The sequence below is a fragment of the Amphiprion ocellaris genome, chromosome 1 (genome assembly GCF_022539595.1).
Source record: "Amphiprion ocellaris isolate individual 3 ecotype Okinawa chromosome 1, ASM2253959v1, whole genome shotgun sequence".
Taxonomy (NCBI): domain Eukaryota; kingdom Metazoa; phylum Chordata; class Actinopteri; family Pomacentridae; genus Amphiprion; species Amphiprion ocellaris.
Genome location: NC_072766.1, coordinates 17,761,654 through 17,788,789, shown reverse-complemented (window position 1 = coordinate 17,788,789; position 27,136 = coordinate 17,761,654). Strand labels below are relative to the sequence as shown.

General features: G+C 40.5%; 1 protein-coding gene and 1 long non-coding RNA gene across 4 annotated transcripts; one reads left to right on the top strand and one right to left on the bottom strand.

Annotated features, from left to right (window-relative positions):
- Positions 1 to 515: 515 nt before the first annotated feature.
- greb1 (growth regulating estrogen receptor binding 1) lies at positions 516 to 27,105 on the bottom strand. 2 transcript variants are annotated; one of them, XM_055010274.1, is made up of 34 exons: positions 26,786 to 27,105; positions 21,161 to 21,321; positions 20,812 to 20,919; positions 20,358 to 20,534; positions 20,001 to 20,183; positions 18,056 to 18,169; positions 17,615 to 17,737; positions 16,120 to 16,278; positions 15,808 to 15,930; positions 14,611 to 14,796; positions 14,187 to 14,323; positions 13,645 to 13,921; positions 13,419 to 13,547; positions 13,125 to 13,337; positions 11,019 to 11,216; positions 10,724 to 10,907; positions 10,406 to 10,589; positions 10,112 to 10,248; positions 9,653 to 10,004; positions 9,409 to 9,524; positions 8,988 to 9,193; positions 8,240 to 8,840; positions 7,320 to 7,476; positions 7,123 to 7,225; positions 6,723 to 6,878; positions 6,417 to 6,553; positions 6,161 to 6,322; positions 4,690 to 4,894; positions 4,403 to 4,565; positions 4,144 to 4,262; positions 3,356 to 3,588; positions 2,515 to 2,715; positions 2,218 to 2,356; positions 516 to 1,634 (listed from the first exon to the last, which is right to left on the bottom strand). In XM_055010274.1, exons 2-34 carry the CDS (start codon positions 21,312 to 21,314, stop codon positions 1,471 to 1,473), a joined length of 6,000 nt encoding a protein of 1,999 aa, XP_054866249.1. In that variant the 5' UTR covers positions 21,315 to 21,321; positions 26,786 to 27,105; the 3' UTR covers positions 516 to 1,470. The 2 variants fall into 2 exon arrangements, with proteins under 2 accessions (XP_054866249.1, XP_035799892.2); XM_035943999.2 differs by lacking the exon at positions 26,786 to 27,105 and having other exon boundaries at positions 21,161 to 21,353.
- LOC118469681 (uncharacterized) lies at positions 1,593 to 8,952 on the top strand. Of its 2 annotated transcripts, none has more exons than XR_008601515.1 (5): positions 1,593 to 1,732; positions 2,225 to 3,553; positions 6,146 to 6,283; positions 7,149 to 7,256; positions 8,265 to 8,952. It is a non-coding gene; the product is annotated as an uncharacterized LOC118469681 (long non-coding RNA). The 2 variants fall into 2 exon arrangements; XR_004846623.2 differs by having other exon boundaries at positions 8,246 to 8,952.
- Positions 27,106 to 27,136: the final 31 nt, after the last annotated feature.

The window sequence follows — 27,136 nt, the reverse complement described above, 5'->3', positions numbered from 1 at the left end:
CTGGGAAAGGAGTACTTGGAGGAAATCTGAGAGGGTCCAGGGGTGCTGATCTCATCCTGCTGCTTCAGATGCAGATCTGTCGCTTGAACACTAGTATTACCTTCCCTGTATGTATGTTTATGTTTATGTTTTTATTGTGTGTGAAGCAGTCACTCTGCCAGGAATAAAAATAAATCACACAGTTACCATTAAACAAGTCCTGAAGTCCCCTTGCATTACACAGTACGTCCATGTGAGGATAGAAGGAGCGTCTGAGGGCAGTAGTGTGGCCTGTCATCGAAGGATAAAGTTTCCCACTTGACTCTCTGTCCTTGTGATACTCTGCTAGCTAGCTGAGAGCTGGACACTGAAGGATCAGTATCCACTTTACAGTCTCAAACACCTCCTGACCACTCCGATGCTGCAAAACACACATCTGCCATGGAGACAATATACTTTGCCAACACCGTTTCAGAAAATCTGCCTTTTTGATTCTTAAGCGTCTCATTCAAACACTCATACACAAGAAATGTATAATGTCTGTACATTTATAAAGTTAAAGGCACACAAAACTGTACATTGTAACATGCTGCCGGCACAAGTGGTTTTGTCTTTCCCCGACAGGTACAGACAAAATCACTGGACAGCCTGTGGAGCACAACACATAGAAAAAGTTCAGACAGATAAACAGTCGAAACATTTGTTTCTTGTACACACTAAAAAATAAGTACTTTATACATAATGCAAATTTGACAAAAAAAAAATAATTCAAAATATTTTATATGTAAAACAAACATGCAAAACATGCCTCTACAAAAATCACCCTATAAAAATATGAAAATGTTGCCAAAAATCAGCACCATTCCACACAAATGATTGTTTCAACTTGTACAAAGCCTCTTGTGTTGTGTGCACCTGCAAAGAAGTCTGAACACTGATATTGCAATAAGAAATTCCAAACTACTGAACCTGCAACACGTATTGAGTAATTGAAAAACAGCGCCTGTAATTACAGAGTCTAGAGAAATTCTTTAAAGGGTAAAAACGTGTTAATTGTGTTACTTTTTTTTTTGCTTACATCTGTTTTTATTCCTATACAACTATACAATCAGATAATGGATATTTATTATTTGGGAGTTTTGTGGTTTGATGAAGATACAAACTGCAGTAAATGTAAACAATCTAATTCTTTACCAGAATTTCATGTTCATTGAAAAGCCTCCTCACTCGACATGAACTCTAAATCTTATTTGAGAGTGTGTGCGGTGACGGGTAATAACCAGTGTTTCATATTCCTTCCACTCTTCCAGTAGGTCTCATACGTTCTGGTAACATGAATAGTGTGTCCATTTATAGCCTGCAATGTCCATTTGCAACATGCATTAGTGCGAACTGTCATGCTACAAAAAGCACTGTAGTGCGTTTCTTGTCTTTGGCAATTTACGTGACTTCAGTCCAGGTTGCAACTCTTTGCAGTTCATACTGTTTCAGTCAAATATGTTTTCCAGTCAAGAAGAAGAGCGGTCGATCCTCTTTGGCATTGGCAGTCTGGAATTCGTCGCTGAGCCTGAACCTCCACTCCTCCTCCAGCTCCAGCCTGCCGACCGTCTGCCTCAGTGAGCTGCGATCGGCACTGATGACACACAGAGTTGCACCTACAGGAGGGAGAGACATTTTAACGGTGACATGGAAATCAAAGTGACAGCAAGATAAAATCATCACCTAAAAAACTAACTTGTGCTTCAGCGTTTCTGTAAGTATTCCTGTCACCGAGAGGTTTGGTCCTGATTCTTTTTTAATTCGTTCATTGCACAATTATACAATGTAAAAGTAGGAGACATTTAAAACCTTTGCTTTATTTGACTGTTTTGAAGGAGAGTGTTGTGCTGTTGATTTTGGACATTAAATTTTCATTGGTACCGTAAAGTAATAAAAAGACCTTTCTGTTCAGCTTGGTGCAGTGTAAAATTTTGCAAGAGGCCAATGCAATAAATTCATCAATTAATACTTATGTTTCTGAGTAATTTTGTAATATTTTTGGTATTTTTGAACAGAACAATAAATGTTTTTTGCTACTAAAATGCAACATGGACTTTTTTAGACATCCAGAATACCTTAGTGATTCTACTCTGCGCAGGCATTTAGCTTATTTTTAATTTCTTCTTTTAAATCTCTTTTTAAATAGATAATTTTACATGGATCACCTTTTTATTGTCTGTATTTGCTCTGCTGCTGTACCTTTTAGAAAGGTGAACTTCTTGAGGAACCCAGGAGTCACAAAGGCGTCGGCAAAACACAGGAGTAGGCCACTGAACAGCAACCCTGTGGTACTGATGTTGACAGAGTGAGGTCTGGAGCTCACAAAACAAACCGTCACCTGCAGAGAGCAAGAGGAGTGTGACTTTAAATACTACGGGCGTACCACAAACAAAGAGGCTGTGAGTTTGTGTCCATTTGCTTAAACCATAGAACAATATAGTCGCCTGTGTGTCTGTGTGTACATATATATATATGTATCTGTATGTGCACGTGTACCTCAGGTCCCAGGTTGAGATAACAGTCCACAGACAGCACGGGGTGTGTGTAGTTCTTGGTGCTGAGTGGAAATAGCTTCTGGCTGGTGTGTTGGAGATATTTTTCCAGAAGGAGCTGAGCCGGTGTAGCCAAGAAAAGGTGCTTGCTGTCTGGGGCGCAGATGTACTGAGAGGGCCCCACTGATGTTGGAACATCTGTCATCTGGAGAAATGTAACATTTTTGTTTAATAACATGGTCCTATGCCAAAATGAATGTCTGTTACATTCAGGACCTTGCCAAATGAGTTCATACAGTGCTAAATGGCAGCAGGTAAATCTCTATAATTGCAGTTTTAAGATCTGTTTGTGGCAATATGTGTTGCTGCACCAGTAACAATACGATTTATGTCAACCATCTGCCAGAACTGAAGAAGGGAGAAACCTTAGAGCAGGCTACAGCAACTTGGAGTACAATGGAAAAATCAAGAAAGCATCCAGGCAAAGTTTCCGATATGCCATTTCTCTAACGGAAATCCAACTTTCAGAAGATGGATTACAGTGTAAAGGAAGAATAGACAGCAAGGCGTATGTCATAAGCACGCGTAAGGAGTGTTTGTGTAATTACTGTAACTGTCAGAAGGGGGAGACAGAAGGTCTGCACAGCAGTAAAAAGCTTCAATTAAACATCTATATTATACTGTGTTCTTATTTAAATTTAGATTATCATTTGACCTTATGTAGCTGCTGACACTGTGTTATATGATGTGCAACTCACTATTAAGTAAAGTAATAACTATTAGGCATTCAGAAAATGTGTTTTAATGTGACAAAAGAGTCATATTTATACTTCTTTGGCACCTACCTTGGTCTTGATAATAAATGTTCTGTATCCTCCAATGGCGATCTGCTTCTTCATGACACTGAAACTGTTGAATCTGCAGACAAGCAGCCCGGCACTGTGTAGCCTCAGGGTGAAGTCCACATCATGGCAGGTGAAGCGGTTCTGGTCGTACTGGACGTTTTGACTCCGGTCGACATTGAGGAGGAGGAAGTCATGAAGGTGACCTCTGGAGAAGGGTTCTTGCTGTTTATTACCTGGTTCAAGTAAAAGCAAAAGCACCCTTATTTTAAGCATAGGTCAGACACCTTTTTTTGGTATGACAGTTTACTACACAAAATTATAAATTTTTTCAAACTTGTCCGATTCATAGAGTATCAAAACTGCGAACATTTACAGTCAAATGTTCTTTTTAAATCCTTTCTGACAGAGCAATTTCCGATAAGGGATAAAAGATCTGAGATAAACCTGCATTTCAAAAATATCAGTAAAATCTATAAGGTAAACAAGTAACCACAGAAGGCCATGAAGACATAACAAGTTGAGATCTAAGGCATCTATGATGAGTACAAAGTGTCCAGAGTCTTTACAGTCAATTTATAATAATGCATTGTAACAGTTAAATGTTTTGCAGCTTAAGAAATTGCATTTTTTTAATACTGTATGTGTGCATGTTTACAATCAGTATTGTTTTCTGTATAATGGTATTTTAACCTTGGGGTTAAAATAAGCCTTTTCAATGTTTTATTCACAAAGGAAGAGAGACAGTCAGTGGAAGTGTTGCTTTGCTTTCTGACATTGTGGCCACTAACCTGTAAGTACACGACTGTTCCACTTCCTGATGCCACAAACACCGTAGTGCGCTAGATCTGGACAGGCCTCCATGTGCTGTAGGACCTGTTTCAGTGACACAGCATGCTCCACCGGAGCACTAATGACAGCAAAGATTTTTGTTAAGGTTAACTCACAAAGTGATTACACTGTATATTCTTACTTCTTAGACAAGCGACAGCTATTTTGTCCTTCACACATAGTAAACTAATACGCTGTAAATAATTTGTCAGTATTTACTTGCGTGCATCGAGGTCCACTGCATTCCACATAACACAGGAGTCATCAGCCAGGATGATGAAGGGCCAGACGTCACCTGCTGGTCCTCCTCCCTCCAAACGCCGACTGCGTTCCAGCTCCAAGTTGTGATATGAAAGCTCTTTAATCAGGAAGTGAGCAGCACCTGCATGAGCATCATGAGATGGTTATTAATGAGCCAAACTAAGAAAAAACAGCCCTACATACTTCTTTACTACTATCTTTAATACTACTACTTTAATACTACGACAACAGTAGCAATAACAGACCTATTCCAGCTCCATTGAAGACGGTAGGCAGCACCAGCATGATGTGGTTGGGCCAGTACTTTTTGTAGACAGCCATCTCATACTCTTTGACCACCAGAATATGGAGATGTGAGGCTCCATCCATAGCATGATAAAGGTTAAACAGACCATGTTCATGACGACCTGTGGTTGGGGTGAAGATTGGACTCTTGATGCAGTCTGGGTTCTGTGGAAGTTGAAGAAAATAGCAAATAACTGCCTATTTTCTTTGTGCAAGTGAAATAAAACATCTAAACACATTTAGGTGCTTCAAGCTGTGCCCAAATTTTAAAAGGAAACTGAAGTGCAGTCTGTGCTTGCAGGCTGGAGCAGCAGTTTTTCAAAGTAGTACACCCCATAAGGATACATGATATAGAAAGAGAATGTCAAAGAAAGGCAATATGGCAGTCAAAGGATTACTAGCTGATGTGAGCAAAAAATTTTGTGGTGTTAATGATGAGGCAATACAAAAAATATCTTCTAAAACAGGAATCTTCTGTGTACATTTTTTTCTAAAGATAAATAAGAACTAATGCACTGTAGGTACAATTTGAATCATAGTCTGGCCAGTTGTGCCACCTTGTGGAGCAATCACGGTACTGCACACTGGCCAATACCACAAATCAGCTTTTGTACCTACAAAAGCTCAACAGAAACAGAATAATTACTGATAACAGTGATTACATTGGTACTTCCTTCTAAACTGCACTTAAGACTGATGATTGATTGTTTACTTTGGCTAATTTCAGCAGCAAAAAGAATGCATTATAGCATGAAAAGTTTTTAATTCCCCGCCTCATTACTGATTAAATTACTAAAAAGTCTTCTGTGTCCAAGTTAAATATTGTAGGTTTATTTTCACGAAAATAATCCCCTTCCACCGTAAACTGGCTTTGATGCAACTCCTCTACACAATTGCTTCATCTAGAATATGTCCACATTTCTCAAACACAGTAACTCCAACACAGACATTGAAAAGTTGTAATATTGGAGAACTAAAAAAGAAGAATTATACAGGAAGTCCCACCCCACAGGTTGAATGGATTAGTTCCATAGGTTGTTACATTTGAAACCTCAAATAGCTAAAGCTGGGTGTTGAGCCTGTACCTGGTACATTGCAGTTTAACATAAAAAAACCCCAACACTACATGGACATGTAAACAAGATGACAAATACTTGATTTTCACTGAGTGGGTGATCCTTAACCCTTGATGCACATAATGTTGACTTAATTGTCATTTGTTATACTTATTCTCAATTGCTTTGAGGGAAGCAAAACTCTGATCGTCTTGAGCTACTGATATCCTCTCTTACTGTTGGGTTGATACAGAAAAATGTGAGCGTGTCCAGCTGCTTAGTCACTGGATATCAGCAATAGGAAAATGTCACAGAGAACACAGAGATGCAAATAGCTGAAATTTAGTTGTTCATGTTTCAGTGACAAACGACATACCCAATCAGATGTGAGAGGCAGCCGCATACTCTCCAGTTGGCCTCCTTGTTGGCTGAAGCTGAAGTAGTGCTCTTTGGATTTTGGAATGATGAAGTAGAGCTGGATCTCTTCTCCAAGCAATAGGTGGGTGAATGTGAAGGCATGCAGTGTTGACTCATACATCTGAATTGTGATTAGAGACAATGGCCACATTGACACTTCAAAAGCAGTTTGAATGTTATTTCTTACACAGTGTGTTTGTGTGCATTGTGCTGACCTGGTATCTGGGGTTGAAACCCAGGTACTGATGACACTGTTCACAGTGGTGATAGGTGTTGTAGGCTGCATATTTAGACAGCTTAATCCTGGATGTTCGCCTGCGTAGGTATACATCCTCCTGTCGCACAGGATTTCCTTGAGTAAACAATAGAGGAAGGGAGAATTAGTACTATAATAAAATACACAGTGAATTTCTAAAGAAAGGTCTGGATTTGCATTAACATGCAAAAAAACATTCAGAGAAGATCTACAGAAAATGTTGTGACTGTGTGTGTGACATAAGTGCTTCTCTGACTGTGCTTACCCTCAGCACTGGGTTTATATCCTGGGCAATACACACTGCTGATGTCATCATATTTAGGGTCATGGATGCTGTAGTCAAAGGTCATTGTCTTCATAATGTCTGGGTTGGGCCAGGGAGCATTGGGTGGGTGGTACTGTACCCCTTCCACCTGGGCACCTAAAGACATGATACATTTATAAGTTTATGCATTTCATATTAGTTTACAGCAGCACTATAAACAAAACATGACAGATATGATTGATATTATGGTCTTTACAGCAGCAATAACTGCAATTTTGAAAATCTGATAATTGTTGAGCAAACAGTAGAAAATACCGAAAATGAACAGGTATAGAGCTCATATAAACTCTAGCTTCCATAACTGGATTGGATTGGTAAATTCTAATGCAAATATACTGACTGTAGTTAATGTCTTCTTCATCGTAGATATCCACCTCCATCAGCCTAATCAGCATCCGAGAGAGAATACCCAGGAAGTGCAGATACGCTCCTGTCTTACCCACCTGATCATGAAAAAATACAAAGGGAAATAATGTAAGTAGCAGTACAAAATGAGCATGAGTTTGTATAACATAAATTAAGACTGACAGGACATACCTGTGGCGGCCCACTGAGTAGCAACCTGCGAGGGTGAAAGTTGTCATTTCGTCCTTCAGTGCGATTGCTGCTGTCCATGTGGTAAGGGCGTGGGACCGTCCACTGACGATAATAGAGGGACTGCTCTGTACATGTCATCATTTTGCTCAGCAAAGGCCTGCACAACGGAGACATGTTTCATGATTACATTTATCCTAATCAGATTTTTATCTTCCTAGTACACATTTACATAAGTTTTTGTACTCAAATAACAGAATTAAATAATCCAGCAGTCGTCTCATGACTAAAACATCTTTATTCTGTGGTGCTCTGGACATACCCAGCTCTTGCCCACTATTTGAAACTGCACTGCTTCTTTGACAGATGTGTAACAAATACACCACAGGAGTTCAGGAATACAGTAGTTTAAACACAACGCAACCGTCACTGCACACACATGATCGCTTCATGTAGGCAAAGTTACACCCCTTAACTAATGTGTCACAGCCACAATCATAATAACGAAAGCACAGTGACAGCTACAGAAACAGTGACAGCTATGCCATGCTAAGACTGTACTTATCAGAGTGTTCAGCTGATTTATCAGAGCTGGTGAATGAGCTCCTCTGTTTTTTCCCTAAATGTAGAGGTACAGATTGTGCCTGAGCAGAGACTGCGGAGGGTGCACTTACTCTTGCTGTCATCACAGCCAGAAGCAATGCAAACATTACTGCTAGGTAACGCAAAAATAGTCCTAAAAATATTCCTACTGTGACCTTTTGGGTGCTCCGTACTTTACTACTGACCGAAACTGAACCAATGATATATTTTCTACATAATGCTGTAACAGTGAATGTTAAATTCAATCATCTATTAAATCTACTATATAATGTGCATTATACTATAAATACTGGTGTGAAGAAAATAAATGTCTTCTCTACCTGAAGCTGCTTGCCCATGCAACAGACATGTGTGGCAGGAATGAAGTACATCGTGGCAGCCCGCTGCCATCACTGGCTGTGATGATGTCATGGAGGGCACGAGGAAGGAGCAAAGAGGGAGGACGACTGACTCCTCGAGTCCAGGAGCAGCTCAGATGAGGAGAGGAGGCTTGTGGGGACAAGGAGCCAGAGGATGTGGATTTGGAGTGTTGGCGACGAGACTGAGGAGGGGGCGGTCGTTGAGGTTGACTTTGGACTATTTGCAGCTGAGGGGATGTTTGCGTGTAAAGTTGAGAATTTGACTGAGATAAAGGCTGAATTTGAATCTGGGGCTGTAGCTGTGTCTGTGAGATCGGCTGGCTCTGGGAATAACTTTGAACTTGAGTTTGGGTTTGGTGGTGTGGTGCTTGTTGAGGATATTGAAAAGACTGAGAGGACGGCTGCGGCTGAAGTTGAGCCTGTGATTGTGATGGAGATTGCATGCTGTCCATGGTCCCTTTCTGCACATTTGGTGAGGTGGTGGTTTGAGCAGGGAAGGGATCTAGCGCTCCACTTTCTGGGCATGACTGCAACGGTTGGCTGGATGACAGCAGAGACTCTCCTACAAATAGCAGGAGGAAGAAAGGAGCAAAGTTTTTTTTTTATTAAACTACCAATCATATCAGCTAAAATATCTCTTCAAATAATAAAAATATTATTTCTTTGTCTATGTATATATTATAGCCTAGATGTGAGGGTCCTATCTCACCATTCTCTTGTCCCTCCTCCTCCTCATTGTCAGTGCTGCTGAGTTTTTCTGCATCACTTTCGAGCAGGTCACTTCCTGGTCCGGGGTTGTGTGGGGGTCGTGACTCTGCCTTCACTAGATAAGCAGCCAGTCCCAGCTCTTGTTCAAGTGTGGTCCGCTGCAGGTAGGAGCAGCTTATCACTCGAAGGTCACAGTACTTCAGTGACCTGTGGGTAGAATTATTTCACTATTTAAATTTCAAGCTACATTTATTACAGCTTCTTTAATTTTACTGCAAGAAACTACAGGGTTAGGCCTTTTTATCAAGCACTGAAAAACTAACACTTGATGGTAAAACTACAGTAAAGGGGGGTTGGGAACAAAGGTAAACTATTTTTAGGTCAAAATGTTTAAATTTATCATCAGAACTCAGTATGCACACCTGGGCAGAGATTCCCCCAGTGGTTCTGCCCCCGACAGGATCAGGATGCAGGGAAGGGCCTCCAGCTCCAAGTAGGTGCGAGGAATCCAGTCAGCATCCTGGATCTTTAACCATGTCTGCAAGCAATACAAACAATCTTACACACAATTTTCATGGTATGTAATAGTCCTGATATGTTCCTACTTGTGTCTATCCATAAAATTATTTATTCTGTACTTTATGATATTATGCACTACTACCCCACCTTGATCTGATCGATGAAGGTTTGCCCAATACTCAGAGCTTGGTTGGGATTCCCCAGAATGATTTCAAAACTCTCCTCCAGACCCAGCTGCCCCCTGACTCGGGACAGCCGTCGATGGGCCCATGCTGCCAGCGCCAAAGAAGGAATCCTCAGCAGTACCATGTGACCATGATGGGCAGGACACTGCTGGGCAGCTGTGAGCAGAGATTGTACAATTTCCATGGTCTCCACCGAGGTGTGTTTGTGGAGATAGTGGGAACCACTGATTCTGCCAGATACAGCCATCAGAGCTACACAGTAGTGTTGGATCAAAACAGTAGTTCGGATCACAGCACTGTGAAGCTTTGGAAACCTGGAGACAAGGAATAGAAAAGTTGTAAATGCTTCATGCATTAGTTAAAGATAAAATTTCATAAACATAGGGTGGTCTTATAGATTAAGCATATGTGCATGTGCTACCTTTCTTCCAGAGTAGATGCCATGCTTTCAAAGGAGGAATCATAACGCATCAGTGGAAGACTGCTCCCTGAACGAGTTGACTCTAAGAGCTCAGACACACCAAAGTACCGTGTCCTTTCATGGTACAGATCCACATCCTGTTCACACAAACACACAACATCACAGGTATGCACACATTCAGGTGATTAAAGTGCACACTTAAACACATATTCAATCAGTCATTTGTGTCTGCAGATATGTGCTGCTGCTGTGTGTTAATAAAGAGCATCTATCACACATAGAATTTAGTCTTACATTACTGAATGCAGATGGCCAGTGAATCTCGTTGTATGGGCTGATGCGGGTGCACTGTGTCTGAAGAGCAAAGGGGAACGAGGTGACATGGAGAATCAGGATGTTTGTAGAATCTCTGACCTGTCGGGAGTTTAACAGTTGGTCCACGAGACCCAAACCGCTGTCTGAGCTGCAGTAGGACGCACTGATTGAGAGAAGGAGGCAGAGCCACAGAGGTCAAGGTAATGTACTTTGTTGCTTTGCTCTTGTTACACTCTCATTGTTACTGATGGAACAATAACAATCATTCACAATTTTCCTTTCCCTTCTCACACATACCTGCTAATATCCCAGTGGGCATGGTCATGGACCAGGATGTAGAGTGTGTACGAGTTGCTGTGTGCTTCCTGGATGAGGCTGTCAATTCGTGTCTGAGCACTTTGGTCCATCTTGACCACATAACGTTCTGCCTCGTTTTGAGATGCACACTCCTGGTCTAACGTCCCAAGCTCCTGAAGGACACCTGAGATACACAAAGACAGAGAGAGAAATACAGGTCGACATTAAAATACATAATTGAAATAGATGCAGAATTCATGAATACAGTTTCTTACAAAAGATCTATGTGACTAACCAGAGCTCCAGAGATGGAGAACGGTCTGTTGAAATGTGACCTCGGAGGGTGGGACAAGGATAAGGAAACTGACTCTGTCAAAGGAGCCAAGGTCCAGATTCTGTGTGCTGGAATCTGCTATAGCACAAACATGGGAGAGCAGCTTTCTAGCGACTGCCAGCTGGATGGGCCGAACCTCACGCCATTCCACGGAGTATTCTATACACATACAAACACAATTTTTAAATCATACTCAGTCAGACTTTTTAAACAATATGGTCAGCTCATTTTCTGGCAAAATGAGGGGAAAAAAAGGCAAAATAAGTGCAACTTAAGTAAGATTAAAGCAAATAGGGGTCTTGTAAATTCAGTGTATGTGTATGTAGGCTCACAACAGAGAAATAGAATGAATTACAACTGTGGGGAGACCTAATGTAACCTGCTTGGGATATCTGTCTAAGGAGACTGATTATACACTGCAAAAACTCAAAATCTTATCAAGTCTATTTGTCTTATTTTTAGTCAAAATGTCTCATCCCACTTGATTTAAGATAAATTCACTTAACAAGTGACATTTCAGCAAGATAGAGGGACTTGTTTTAAGACAATGTATCTTAAATATCTTGTTAAGTCAAACAATCTTGAAATTATCTTGTTTTGAGTTGAATTTTACAAGAAACAAGGTTCATTTTACTTTTCATAGACTTTTCAAGCGGAGGTGTTATTTGTAGAAGCTACACAATCTTGATTTAAGAAATAAACTTCACTTGATTCAAGTACATGGGTTTTATTGGAAAATCACCAATTAGTTCATATTGTCAAGTTTGCTAATGCATTGCATGCAAATTCGAAAATAAATAGCGGATTTCAATACTAGACTTGTTTACATGGTGTAGAGTTATTTATAAATGATGGTCATATTTGCAACTAATGCATTTTCAACCAACTGTATGCGGATGGAAATCTTAAAATGCTTAAATCACACTTTTTAATCTTGCTTCAAGGACAAGGTGGTCTTAAATTTAGAGTCATGTCACTGTTATACAACCTCCATCCATCCATCCATCCATTATCTATACACCGCTTAATCCTCACTAGGGTCGCGGGGGGGGGCTGGAGCCTATCCCAGCTGACTCGGGCGAAGGCAGGGGACACCCTAGACAGGTCACCAGTCTGTCGCAGGGCCACATACAAAGACAAACAATCACTCTCACACTCACACCTACGGGCAATTTAGAATGATCAATTATCCTCAGCATATTTTTGGACTGTGGGAGGAAGCCGGAGTACCTGGAGAAAACCCACGCATGCACAGGGAGAACATGCAAACTCCATGCAGAAAGATGCCGGGAAAGCCGGGACGCGAACCAGGGACCTTCTTGCTGCAAGGCGAAAGTGCTAACCACTACACCACTGTGCAGCCCACTGTTATACAACCTAAAATAAGTAAAATACATCTTCAATTTTGTACTCAACATGAATGTTTAAAAAACAAATGTCTACTTTTGAGTTAAAAACACCTGCGTTTGGGCATAGCTAGCTACCCTAAAACACAACACCTCCAAATGCTGTCAAAACATGACTAAATATTAGGGTTTCTAGATAACTGTGAGAAAACGCATCTCAAAAAGCTTAAATTAATCTTTGTAATCTTATTTCAAGTACAAGATGGTCTTAAATCTAGAGAAGTGCCACTATAATACAACTCAAAATAAGTTTAATACATCTCAAATTAGGAGGTTACATGAAAACAATAATTTATTTTTGAGTCAAAAACTGCTTTTTAAAATTTTTTTTAAGCATGTCTGGCTTATTTTAAGACACCTAAGCTTGACAATCTTGGTAAAATATGGCTTAAAGTAAGTTTTTCCAGCTAATTTTAAGATTTCAATATTCTAAATACCATATCTTATTTCAAGAAATCTTACCAAGCCATTTTTCACTTGTTCTATTGGCAGATTTTTTTTCACTTATTTCAAGGTAAAAGTTCTTATATAAATAAGTTTTTTTTTTCTTGTTTTGAGAGGGGCATTTTTTCCAGTGTAATCTTGTTCAAGCTCTATTTCAAATTTCAGGACATACTGACACTGATATAAGTCTACATACTGTGCACAGTTCAGTTCTTACCTGAACAGGAGTCTTTTGGATTTGAAGCTGTCTCTTTAGGACTGAGTAAGTCTTTTGAACACTGTGTATGTGAATCCTTTAGACTGTGTGCGTCTTTGGGGCTATGTGTGCTTTTAACACTTCTCTCTTCAGCTGATTCCTGGCTGCTGGATAAGGAAGATGGTTCGTTACTGTCCACACTAGCACTGTCCAGAAGGGAATCCATATCACCGTCTGAGGAAAAAATAGGTACACAATGCGGTAGTGAATTATGACAAAGCACACAATAACATCCAGTCAGACAGTCAGCCTTACCTTGTCCAAGGGAATTGCAATAGTGGATGAGATCCTGGGCAACACCAGTAGAAAGCTGGTGGTTGATTTCCTTTAGACCCTCACTGGGAGAAAACATAGACTCTGCCAAGGCACGGCATTGATGTTTACCTGCAACACAGGTACACAAATACACTGTATTAAAATCTCAAATTTCCACGACAACTTCACCACATTCTCCTACATTGTAAAAAGCCACAGTTCCTACCTGTAACTACCACACAGGACTGTGTTTCCTGTCCTGGTGCAGTGACAATGATGACCACGTAGTTGGTGTTTTCAAGACGTCCTTCCATTAACCTGGTGAACGTTTGCTGGAGGCCTTGAGCCAAAGAGCCGACTTCTTCCCCTAACACCACTACACCCTCTCCGCAGGACGATGCAGCCAGCTGGGCAAGCCAGGGAAGTTGGCTTGGGGTCAAGGGTTGTTGGGTCTGAGGAGGTAAAGAGAGATGCTGGGGGAGCCCAGGCAAGGTAGAGGGGGCCTGGAGACAGAGTGAAAATTAGTTTACTCAATCATATTCTGTCTTTTTATCAGTACTGTTCTGGAGTGTGATACATAAAGAAGATACCACACACACTTCCCTGTGCAAATTAGCTTCTTGACAGAGAAACAGAGAAATGATTTCTAAGGTGCTACAAGGTGGTCACAAATAAATCTGCATCTTAAGGTCTGTTAGAATTCAGAAATCTGTGATTTACTTGGTAATGCATGTCCTTCTTTGGATTTTTTTTCTTGCCATGTCTGACCTCAATGCCATAGTGCCTCCCTTGGGTTCCTGGTGTTTGAGGCTGCTGGTATTGTCTAATCTCGCTGAGGTGGGACTCCCGCCATGACCTCATGAATATCTGTTCTAAGTCTTCAATCAGGGGCACCTGGTCAGGGCCTTAGTTTAAAAAAAAAAAAAAAAGGTGACAAAGAAAACAAGCAGTCAGCATTAAGTGTGAATAAAACTTAACATCTATTTATTCAAAAGACCTTAAAGTGGTTTCATGGAATATGTTTTTAGCTTGGCAAGATAAAACTTAGATTTATTAGACCTTCTTCACATTATATATTTCACTGACAGGTAAATTTAGCCAGAAGTTTGATTATATTACCTTTCTATATGAAAACTACAACACTTCTATGTCAAGATTACATTAAGATTCTAGAAGATGGTTTTACGCTGACCTTGCTGAACCAGGTAGTAGACAGTGAGCAGAATCTGCATCTCAGTGGACAATGGCTGAATGGGTGACGGCCCATAGTGCTGGTAGACTCTGGGGAGTGTTTGTGAGCTCAGGTAACAGCTCTGGAGCAGAGAACTGACAAGCACTTCACTCACATTGCCAGTCAGCTGAGGAAGAGGCCCGTGACCTGTATAAATGAATAAAAGTGGAAAGACATAAAGAAGTGAAGCAGAATAACTTGGATTTGGGGCCAACTCTAGTTCAAGATGTAAGGTGGTAGATTTGGTCAATGAGCATAAGACGGTCCCTTCAGCTGATCTCCTCCTACACATTTCCACATGTTGTAGTTGGTCAAGATAACAAACCCTAAATTGCTTCCAATAATCTATTTAGATGGAAAAACGTATGTTCCTTTGTACAAAATCATCTACTAAATTATTATAAAATGGAAAAGCAAGAGAGATGGACTGGAAGGTACATTCAAAGAGATGGTTCACATGGATAAAGTCAGTACCACCAGGGTCAAAGACATCTTTTGCAAAATAAATAAACATACCAAAAAAAACCCAAAAATAACTATGCAAAAAGAAAGGAAAGAAAATGACATATAGTAGATATTTGGTAATCACGTTTCACTTGTTAGCTGTTTAAATATACACTGTGGTTTTTCAGATACTGTTGTCCAGTTTTAACACAATAACAATCCAATGAAGACTGACTGATATACAGGATCAGGAGTTAGAAAAATGCAGTTTCAAATATTCCCAAAGGAGAAAGGGATAATAGTTGGGATGGGAACAATATGATGGAATGCACCAACCAGCTAAAACACAGGAAATGACAATATGGTTGGTTGGTGATTTGAAGGGCAGAAGAATAAGAAGTAAAAACAGAAAGATGAGTTGACAGGCGACACAAAGGGGTAAAAGGGTGGAGGGCAGGAGACTGGCTGAGAAACACCCTCTGGTGTTGGCTGACCTCTAACCTGTCAGGAGATGCGAGCTAAAGTCACCATCTGTTGTACTATGACTGAAAAACTCACATGCTTGCATACTTGAGAAAGTTCACCACTGAAATGTGAGTGAAAAATGATCAATAATTACCACGGGTACAAACAATCTTGTGACATTTAACAGCAACTGTGGACTTCAACGGCATGTACTGTCGGCATGGCAGCGCAGTTCTGTGTGTTTCTAACCTTTGAATATGACAGGCTGCAGTCTGCAAGTGTGTAGCAGCTGATCAGGCACTGTTACAGGCAGCCCTGGAGGAGAAAGTGGGGTTGAGGATGCCAGCGATGAAGTCTGCAGGGCTACAGTCTCTGGATACAGCAAGTAAAGGAGCACAGAAATATATTTACATTAAAAAAAAACATACAGAAACACATTGAGGAGTACAAAAATATCCTGTTGACGCCTAAATGAACATGTCTCACCAAATCCACATCATTCTGTCACGTTTCCCCCCTTTTAGAATTTCCCTCGCTATATGTCTAGTCTCTTATTTGTACCTGATCTGCCTCCATTTGTGATGACAGAGGACACTGATGTTGATAAGGCTACTGAGGATGGTGGAGTCTTCACAGTGCTCTCTGGCAGACTGTTGGAAGATGACTCAGGCGACCAGCCCTTGTGCCTCTTTTTGGGGGGCCCAGCATTTGCATGGGGCCCTGGAGGATTAAAAAAAAAAAAAAAAAAAAAAAGCAAGGTTACATGCATATCAGCTTATAAACATTTACTCTTTATAATTTAGGTACACAAATACATTTTAATAAAACATTACATAACCTTTTCTTCCATTTTGGCATTTTTCTAGCTGCTCGGAAGTTGCTGCTTCTGCTTTAGTATTCATTGATTTACATTTGTTAAATTGGTTTTCGTTTTTTTCAGAATTTTTTTCAATTCAGTGTTCTTTAGGAATAGCTTCCTGTAAAGCCTCTCTCCATTGTAATACCAGACAATCAATAGAACAGACTAAATTATATGTCAGGATGGACTTCTGTTGATACAGTAATGGAAAAGAGTTGTATTTTAGTCATGCAGTAACCTGTCTTTTAATCTCAAGTTACTGTTGAAATGCAGTAATAAGGGAGACACATAAAAGGTCCACTTGCTAAAAGGGCCATGAAAAAAACAACATTGACAGGAAGGAAGCTTTTCATTCAGAGAGAAAGCAGGAAAAAAGATGAGACAGAGAGGGAATTTTACAACCCCAGTTTATAGAGGTGACAGACTGAGAGTGAGGGAGAGAGAAAGACAGACATAAGAGAAAAGAGGGAGGCAGAAGTTTAGTGCCCCAAGTGTTGGCAAATGAAAGCAGGGAAAACAAAGGACTACCCCCAACACACAATGCGACTGGCTGGCTCCTGTATAGCCGGGGTGTTATAACACACACATTCACACACAGAGTGTTTAGGCGGCTGGTGGCAGGAGCTCTCCCTTTCAGAGGTGTGAAGAAACCCAGGGAAGAGGTTTAGTGACAACAGGCACAAACTGACCATGTTTACATGTACACAAGAAGCCAGAAAACAGTAAGAAATCAGGTTAAAACAGGAAATCTAAGAATTCTGCGCATTAGATGAACTACAGTAGCTAGAAATCTTTGAAGAACCAGTTTACATGCGGGTATATTATGAGGTGTCACATTTCCTCTCTAACCAAACCCGTATCTTTGAACAAAACTAGAATATTTCACGATTTAACAAAATATACATTATCTTGTTATGAAAAATGATGACAGTCCTGTCCCAAAGCAGTAAGCCAAGACAATTCTCTAAAAATATGAAAACTAATTTCCCACAATAACACGAAGTAAAACTAAAATCGTGGACAAGTCACGCAGACAACTCAGACCTCTCTACCGATCAACTGTCATGTAAATACCTTAATCGCAAATTACATAACTGAATAATCTCTGTCAGTCCCATCAACAATGTGTCATATATACACACACGTTGATGTAAAATGGAATAAAGAGCTGGAGTCACCATTTTGTAACGTCTGTACCTGTAGCTGAGGGTCTCCCAGGCCCAGACTGATTTAAAGTTGGCTGGACAATGGGGGGAACAGCATGGTTGCCATTTATCAGCGTGTTGGAGATGTCAGCTATTTGTGGTTCCACATGTGATCCTGCCATTTATAGATGCACACACACAAAAAAAAATACTTTTTTAACATTTCTGTCATAAAACATAATGCCCTCTCTCTCAATTACAGATTAAGAAGTGAAATGCAGATTGTCAACAAATGTTTGCACTAACAAAGATGTTTTGCAGCCTTGTTTTCAAACTAGACCTGCAAACTGTTGAAATTATGAATTTACTTCTTCTATCATGACAACACAAACAAATAGCACAACAAATAATTTTTAGTGCAAATCCTAATATCAACTTGGCATTCCTGGATATATTTACACATTTAAGGGTGTGAACATGTTTATTTTCTTACCTGTGTAGTTGCCAGGTGTGTGTGATGGGTGAGTTGGTGCTAAGTTTGGCGGGTGCTCATCTGATGTCAAGTGGCCTTCAGAGACACTGGAACCAATCGGCCTCATCCTGCCATCTGAAACACACGAGAAAATTAATGTCCACCAGAACAGAAATGCAGTAGCTTTGTTGTTGTAATGACTTAGTTGGGCATGTGTGTGTGAATTTGTGTGGGGAACTTAAAATCATGATCTGAAAGTTGTGCAAAGTTATCCAAAGGCACAATGAATCCGCTTCTTAAAATCAACTCCGGGGCAAGACTAATGCTACTAGTAAGTCAATGAGTGTTACAAGTAAATCAGAAAGCCCTGGAAGAGGGGAAACAAGGGAAAGCAAACACTGGTATGGAAGGAATTTAAGACTAACCACCTGCATTTGATGGACACGTTTTCTTTTTCAATCTGCAGAACCCCACAGTCTATACTTACCGTCCTTAGTCCCTCTCATACCAAACAAGAATCTGGGAAAAATGCATGTTTTCTATTTTTGTGAGGGAAGACTTAAAACAAGACATCCTACTTGCCACAGCCGTGACTCAGCTGCACTAGGTTAAATTTAGGTTAGATTATTAGCACAAAACAGTCAAAAAAGTGGTCAGCACTCACAATTAAGTAATACTTCAACTGTTACACAGCAGCGAAAAGAAACAGATGCATTTCAGCTCTAGGCTTTCTTCAGTATAGATTATTTTGCACAGATTGCCAACTGCGCAAAACCTTTTTTCCTGGAAAAGGACTTAATCAGTGAGCATGTTGTATATTTCAGACCCCTTAATATCAACACTTCTGCATGCTTTGAAAAAGAGGATTAAGAGATTACCAGACAAGAATATTGTAACCACAGACACCTCAAGCTCGGATCTCTTACTCTTAAGCCTCACTCTCTTCTGGCCAAAATACAGCATTAACAAAATAAGAAAAAAGAGTAACAGCAGGAAAATATAGAAACTTTAAAGACAAAGATTCTCTAGTGTTATAGTGTCCATTAACACAGGCCTTTTCACAAGGTGATGTCCTTCCACATTATCACATTTTGATGGATTACCTCCAGGCTGTGGCCTCTGTATGCTGCAGTCTCACCTTTCACCTGTCCTAAAGGCTTTACTATCTGTCCATCTGGTCAGACTCATACACTCATAGCTCTCTGATCAACATAAATAACAGTTCATTGCAACACAATTCGGGGCCTAAACTACTGCTTTATTCCAGTTCTAATTGTGGCAGTAATGCAAATAATGCAGAGTGTGATTAACTCCTATCTCTTCCAGAGTCTGAAGGCATTTTCTTTCCCATAATTAGGTCATTGGTGTAGTCATGTGAATGTGGAAATGCTTTTCATTTGGAGACTCTAATGTGAGTGCAATATACAACCCCGATCCCATCAAAAATACAAAGATCTACTGAGTGTGGCTGTTCAGTTTTTCTCTTTTGAGTCAGCATAATATTATTTTTCTACACAGAAACCAACACAACACTACTTATATGCTTCTTGTGCACAATCTATTGAACTACTGTTAATTGTGTACATGAGAGTATGTAATGTAAGTATATACCCCAAAAAACATCTGTATCGAATCATTTTGTGGGCAAGTGTAGGTTGTATTTTAGGTAGTCAAATTCGATCAGCTCCATGTATTCATGAGGAGGAGTTTTTTGGGCAGTTTCACACACAAGTTAAGGTGGACACAGTGGTGAGTTAATGCGCACAAGAATTCAGAATCTGATTGTGGCAAAACTGAGGATATCGTTTTGAAAGTCACCCTGTTCTTGCAAAAGCAGTACCTCATTGCTCATTTAAATACAAAAAAAGTTACTATAAATCTGTGAAATCATTTTTTGTACTACATTAAAATCAGGAAAACCTGTTCAGCTGCCATATACCTTACAGAACATGTAATGACCTCTTACCATTTCCCCTCCAGCTGATGGGAGCCCCTTTTACCAGCATGCCCTGGTTGTTTCGGTACAGATGGTACTTTAAGTGCTTCTGCTTCTTTGGCTGAGTGCTGAGCTTCAGGTTAATGTGGTTGGAGAACTCTGTGAAATAGCGAAAACCTTTCTCTCCACAGCCCATACAGTTCCCTGAGAAGCCTGGGGGGAGCACACATAAAGAAAATGTATGATTACACAGCCGTGAACATGTAACTAATCGGATAATATCACAAATGTAGAGTAAAGCAAAAAATGAGGGTATTATTTTCAGTCTTTTCCACTTTTTATCAAACAACAAACACAATATTTTCCTGTGCAAGTGTTCTGCCTCACCCAGCAGCGCATTGCGACCTCGTTCATCTGGCAGGAAGCGGCGGTCCACAGCACACACCAGCAGGTTGTCGGGAAGGGAAGGAGACTTTACTCCAACTAACATGAACTCAGGGGGCACGTCCAAGGGATCTGAGGCAAGCGAGGACAAACGCAGGTCCCTGCCCGCCTGACAAAAGCCTGTGGGAAGGACAAGATCAGGACAGAACATTTTCACAAGAGGAGTGAGTAGTAAAATGTAAAATTATTCTGCCTAGTCATACCATAAATGAGAAGAGTAATAAGACGCAGCATGCAGACAGCTGACCTCAAGAGCACAAGCCTTTCAGAATCTTTCACACAAAACTGACTCTTGCATAAACCTGGTAGAAATCACATCCCCCATAGTCAGGAAAACTACACCTCTTAAACATACAGCATGTATATAAAGCATATCTATACATGCATGCATACATACCATCTGTGGTGCAACATCCCTCAGGTGGAGGCTTCATCAGGTAGGGCACTGGAGGGCTGTTAGACTCTGAGCCATCTTCATCGTCTTCATCATCATTTTCTGTACGGCCTGTTGGAGACACAAACACAACATTTAATTATGAGGGTGAGTCAGAGTGTCATAACAAGCATTACAGGTGATTTGCGTGCAGTTGAATAAGAAGGATGTTTAGAGGATGCTGGTAAAATGTGGATTCATAAGCAATCTGACATAATGATGTTGGGATTCAAACTGAACATACTTTCACAAAATGATCCAATCTTTTTGCTGAACTCTATATCAGTTCCCCCTGTGCAACCATGCAGCTCACCATCATGTGCCAATGGCTGCTCTGTCTCGAGGTATAGCTGTGAGAAAACAGGTCGAGGCACTACAGTGTTTGACCTGAGCGAAGCCTCAATGGAGTTATGGAGGACTTCCTCGAAGCGCGTGGTCCGCAGCTGGCCTGCGTAAGAGTTCCCCATGAGTGTCCTGCAAAAACAAAGAAACTTTGTGTTGGACATTCACAAGACATTTACAAGCTGATGGCAGTTTGTTCTTGTTTGCAACCAGCCCCTATCATAACTGAAAGCTACGGTTTGCTGCTTTCAGATATTCTAAATACAGACTTAGTAGTCTTTCCATTATCTAGTCCCGTTTAGTTTTAAAATGGTGTCAGTTTTCGTTTTAGAAGGAAACAACAAAAACACAGATTGTTTTATAACATCTAGATGAAACAACCAAACAGGCATTTCAAAGAAAGAAAGGGGCAACAGACAGAAAAAAATTCTTTTTCAAATGCTTCAGCCCTCTGACATTTAGATCGAATGTACGGATTCATACCGTCAAGTCACAAATGCACATCCACACTGAAAATACACAAAAAAATTCCAGCTAAGAAACACATTACTGACACAGAAACACAGGCCCACACAAACAGTGGTTTCTAGATGGCATCTGTCCAGACAGCAAAATATAAAATCAGCTGCACTGACAGAGTCAGGACACCCTGACCTAGACGCTACTCCCTCTCTCTGTTTTTCTACTTTCTCTCCAAGTGCATCTCTCTTGCTTTGGTTTTTATCTCTGCCCCTTTTCTCCTCTCGTCTTACTATTAAGATGAAATACTTGAGATGAGAAATAATTACGGCTTTTAAAAATACATAAAATAGTAATACCAAATGTAATTTTCTTTTTAACATTTTCAAACATGGAGTCTTTCTATCAGAACCAGCTGATGTATAATGAACAAACTGGTGCAGTGAGGAGGGAAATAACAAGACTGAATTGTAAACACCAACTTAATCCCCTTTCTCCAAACCTCTGACTGCCCATATGCTGGCTGCCCCACACACACACATACACACACACAGACACACACACAGACACACACACAGACACACACACACACACACACACACACACACACACACACACACACACACACACACACACACACACACACACACACACACACACACACACACACACACACACACACACAAGACTGACAACCCTGGTAGCATGAGAATCAGTCAGTAATCTGGGGGTCAGCTTAATGAAAAGACTAGCCTGTCAGATTACAGACTTAAACCTGTGTGTGCTATACACTACTACACTACACTATAGTTTTCAAAACTATGAGTTCTGTTTGATTTCATTTTAAACATAAATACATACAGATTAACAAAAAACAACTTCATCTCTGTCTTTCTTTCTCTCAGCTTCGCTTTACAAACTAATGCACTACATCCCAGCAAAAACATTTATATTTTCCATTTATTTTGAAACAAAGCAAAACTTTGTTGTTGCCTAGGTCATCATCCTTTAGTAGGAAACATCTAAGCAGAGGTCATCAGAGCCAAGGGAATCATCTGCTCTTTTAAAAACAAAAACGAACCTTCCTTTTAGGTTGTGTTCCATGTCCAAGACTTCTTGAATTTAATACTAATCTTTCATAAATAGGTAGATGCAGAATCTCTTGACAGCCATCTGAGACTATCAGTACTTTGTCTCTAAGGATACAGTGACTAAAAACTAGACAAAAAACTGAAAAAAGAAAACCAAATCTTCTGTAAATAACACACAATGGCCGTCCTTGCTAGAGAGAGACACTACAGCAGATCACACGTCAATCTTTGTCAGAAAACAAATTCCTCAATGATTTCTCTAAATTTTAAAAATCTGTTAATCTCAATCAGATTCCAGATGGATTATTTCCCTTTTTAAACTTTCCTCGATAAGCAAAACTGACCTTGTGAATAGTTGTGGAATTTATTTACTTTACTGACCTTAAGAGAACTTACTTTTTCCTTGGTCTCTGCCAAAAATAAAAAAATAAAAAATATCCAAGCACAACATCAGTTGCAGATGCCAGCAGCTACACTGGCTGAAGGCTTTCTCTAAACATTTGCCTTTTACAAAATAAAGCTCCAAATGAGGACGTTAACAGGCCAAGTTGTGTGAGTTCGCTCTCTCGCGCACACACCTTACCAGCCACCTTCAGCCTCCACACTTTGTGAAGAAGCAGTGCAGACTTTTAATGCCTTGCACCACCTTTTAGAGAGTCAGAGGGTGAAAGACAAAAAACCCTGTCATAACACAGCCGGCTCAGAGAGGAAGTAATCACACCTTCTACCAAAGACCAGACTGATGTTTTTACAATCTGAGAATGAAGAAACTGGGAGGGAAACTGAGAGATTAAAGCAGAGAGGTGTATTTCACCTTTCACTGAATCTTAAGTAAAACATTAAACATCTGACCAGTTCTTAATCAAATGTCCATACACTGTGTAATTAAATTAAAATTTGCTTTCCTTTGGGATTTCCACAAAATATTAATATGCTTCATTATTGTATGGCATCCAAGAGAGAGTTTTCTGCAAGTACTGTTATGGGATATAGGATGTACAGCTAAATGAATGTGTTTACTACAATGTCAACCCCTGTGCGTTAAAATCTAAGGTGAAAATGCCCATCTCTATCTTTAATCTCCAGGTGTACATGTACACTTGTGGATTTTTCGACCCTAGATGTATTTTTAAGGAATTTCTGTTCCATTACCGATTGTGCTGCTGACCAAAACCAAAAGATCAGTACCACACAAAGGAAGACATGCAGAAGAGATGACAGACATAAGCCGTAAGTAAAACTTTTAAGGAAGCTTTGTTGATCTTTTCTCCTCCCATCTCCCCCTCCTTCCTCTCTCCTTGACGTGGAAGTGGGAGATCCTTTCATCTCCCCCCCCTTCTTCTTCTTCTCTTTCTGCCTGTCTTTCACCCTGGGGAGAGAGACACTATTGTGGTGTTTTATGACCCCTTGGACCCCCTTCCCACCACCACCACCCTCAAACGCAGAACCTCTCACATACAAACCAGTAGTTAGGATCCCTTTAAACTCTGAGCAGCCTCCAATCCACACACTACACCACCACACTATGTATTTTAGCACTTTTAGGGATTTAGACAAAATATTTCTGTGGCATATTAAATATGCTAAATTGGATGCTGCTGGATTTAAATAACAAATGCAGACAGCCATTTATCATTACATTGTCTATCTTTGTATTTTATAAAATCTGTAAGTAAGTAAGTAGAACGTTTTGCTGGTATGTAGATGTAAAAAAAAAAAAAAAAAAAAAGTAATTTTAAAGTTATGCTCTGCACACCCCCTATTGTACCTCCTAATAAATGCAAATGCACACTTATACTCTCTGCTTTCAGAGCATGGTTGCATTAGTTTGAGGGATGTCTCATGACCATGAGGACAAAGGTGATTCCAGATAACAATGTTTAAGTAAGACTTTGATGTGGTCTATACTTCTAATACCCATGCACGGTCACACACACACATACACATACATAGGCACCCACACACGCTCTCCCATGGGCTCTCGCTCTGTGGACACAAAAGGCTTGTCTTGGGGGGTGAGAGGTCATCCTGGGAGAGGTCAGATAAGAACCCCAGGCTCTTTCTCTGTAAGCTAGGCTCACATACCAGCCACACACAAACACACGCAGCATCCCTGCTATTCTTCCTTTATGCTCAGCCTGACATGCGGGGGTCTACACACACACACCAATGGAGAAGAGTTCGTGTTTTGATTGTAAGCACCTTATCAATCATATCTGTCTCATGCATTCACTTATTTGTGTATGTCGGCATATGTGTGTGTGTGTGTGTGTGTGTGTGTGTGTGTGTGTGTGTGTGTGTGTGTGCAGGAGAGATAAGGAAATAGGGCAAAAAAATGTCAAGCAGTGTCAGCTGGTCAGTGCAGCGTCTCTTTCAGCCCTGAACAGAAGAATTAACAGTGAAAAACTTCCAGCTCTGCAGATGCTCTGTGAGCACTGAGCCACAGCCAATCGCATATGCAAAGGGATGTCAGTTATACACACACAAGTGGACCCTCAGATGGGCTCATCACTGACCAGTGACCCACAGCAAATGCTTTCATTCACAGTTTGCTCAACAGACACGGATCGATGGCCAGCCTGCCAAACGGCCAACTGGTCGGGCTACCAGGCCATTCAACTATGCATCCACACATTGCACGGACCAGCCACTCGGCTAACCTTTCATTCCAGCCAAAACACAGAATTTCCAAACAATTAAATCCTCCAACAATCATTTCTAAAGGTTTTTCTTCTTGTGCATACCTACATTAACTTACTGTCTTTACAATGTCTATACAATACAGGGTGGACGCTGTATGTCTTCTGCAGGACACTGTCCCTATCTGTAAAGTGTGCACTATATATCTACTAGAGTAATAGCTGGGAAAAAAACGACACAACAAAGCTCCAACTCCTTACATTTTTAGCGTCTACTCTGCCTGTTGCTTTGCTATCTCTTTTTACGTCCTTGAGCAGTTTTTGTTTCTCCTGCTCTCTCTATCTTGCATAACTGCAGGGGAGCCTGTGTTGTCTACATGCATGAAAACCTGGCTGGAGGTGTACCTCAGTATAGGTTAACACATTTCAGCTGCAGGGTGTCATCCAAAGTTAAACTGAATCATAAGAGAAAATCATCTGCATCATCATGACTGACATCAAACAGTGTCTGATTTATAAAGCATGAAATCGGAGATTAGCCACAGGAAATGTGAAATGTTTATACACACATCTCAGCATCAGGGCCAAAATGATATGTTTATGAACAATACTGCAGGACATATTAGAGAAATGTCTTTACACATGTCCAATAACAAATTTAAATGCCTACACTGGCTTAATGTGCAAAGAGACCATTGTATTAGAGCTCTTGTATTGACCAGGATCAAAACAGAATGCTTATGAAACAATATTGTCAGACATTGCAAGATATTGTAGGACACATGACAGAAATGTATTTGCAAATGTCCAGTAGCGCATTTCCTAAACCATTTCATCTGTTGAAACGCCTCTAAGCACAGATATATCAATAATTGGTTGATTTGTAGAAGGAAGCTGTTATTGACAAACTCTGTCTAAAACTTAATTTAAAAAAATGGATGAGCGTTTTTGGAGTGCGGTTCATGAGCTCATGTGAAAAATGCACATGACAACGACCGACCAAACACATTATGAGTCACTTGGAAAAGTCACTGAACAGAAATTGAACCGTACTCATCAGGATGCAGCCATGAAAAAAGCAGTTTGTGGATAAAATGGGCTTCCAGTTACAACCCAAACAAACTTACACACACAGTGCAGCACTTAAAATGCCCTTCACGACGGCGAAAATAAACATGAACAAAGTGTGAAAGCGCACATACGACACTGGTTGTCCAGCTAAACAGGCTAATTTTACAGCTAAGAGTCGCCGCTCCACAACTCATCTCCTCAGTTGGCGCAGGAACAACCGAGAGGCAGTGAAGTCTGTTTGTCATCAACAAGCAGCCAGAAGAGGTAAACTGGTCTACCTGCGAGGATATTCATGTGAAAGCAAACCCCGAGAGAGCAGCAGCTGAGCGGACTCACCTGTACGATCCTCCGGGAGAAGCTGAGCGTTTATTCTTCTCTAGAAGCCTGAGATACTCCCGCGTGCTGTCACCATGTCTCCGGCGCGAGACCTGTAGCAGGACTGAGTGTCGCGTGTGTCATCGCCTCTGATCCTCCGCGAGGACAGGACCCTCCCCCCTCCGGCCTCCACATGGTACGGTCCGGGTTTTTTTTTGTGTGTTTTTTTTTGTTTTTTTACCACTTAATGCGTTTTTATTCATCTTTGTCAGATCGTGTTTTTGCTGTATTATTGTGATGATTATGAATAACAGTTTACATTAGAAGTATTAAAATAAACGTCACTGAATAAAGTTAGCAGATATGTTACTA

Excerpts from the sequence above, each read along its gene's own strand:
- greb1 (XM_035943999.2), bottom strand. The coding sequence starts at position 21,353 with ATGTCCAACACAAAGTTTCTTTGTTTTTGCAGGACACTCATGGGGAAC. Across the intron at positions 10,908-11,018 it reads TCTCCATCTCTGGAGCTCTG|GTGTCCTTCAGGAGCTTGGG; the intron begins GTTAGTCACATA and ends TGTGTATCTCAG. Across the intron at positions 6,554-6,722 it reads ATATAAACCCAGTGCTGAGG|GAAATCCTGTGCGACAGGAG; the intron begins GTAAGCACAGTC and ends TGTTTACTCAAG.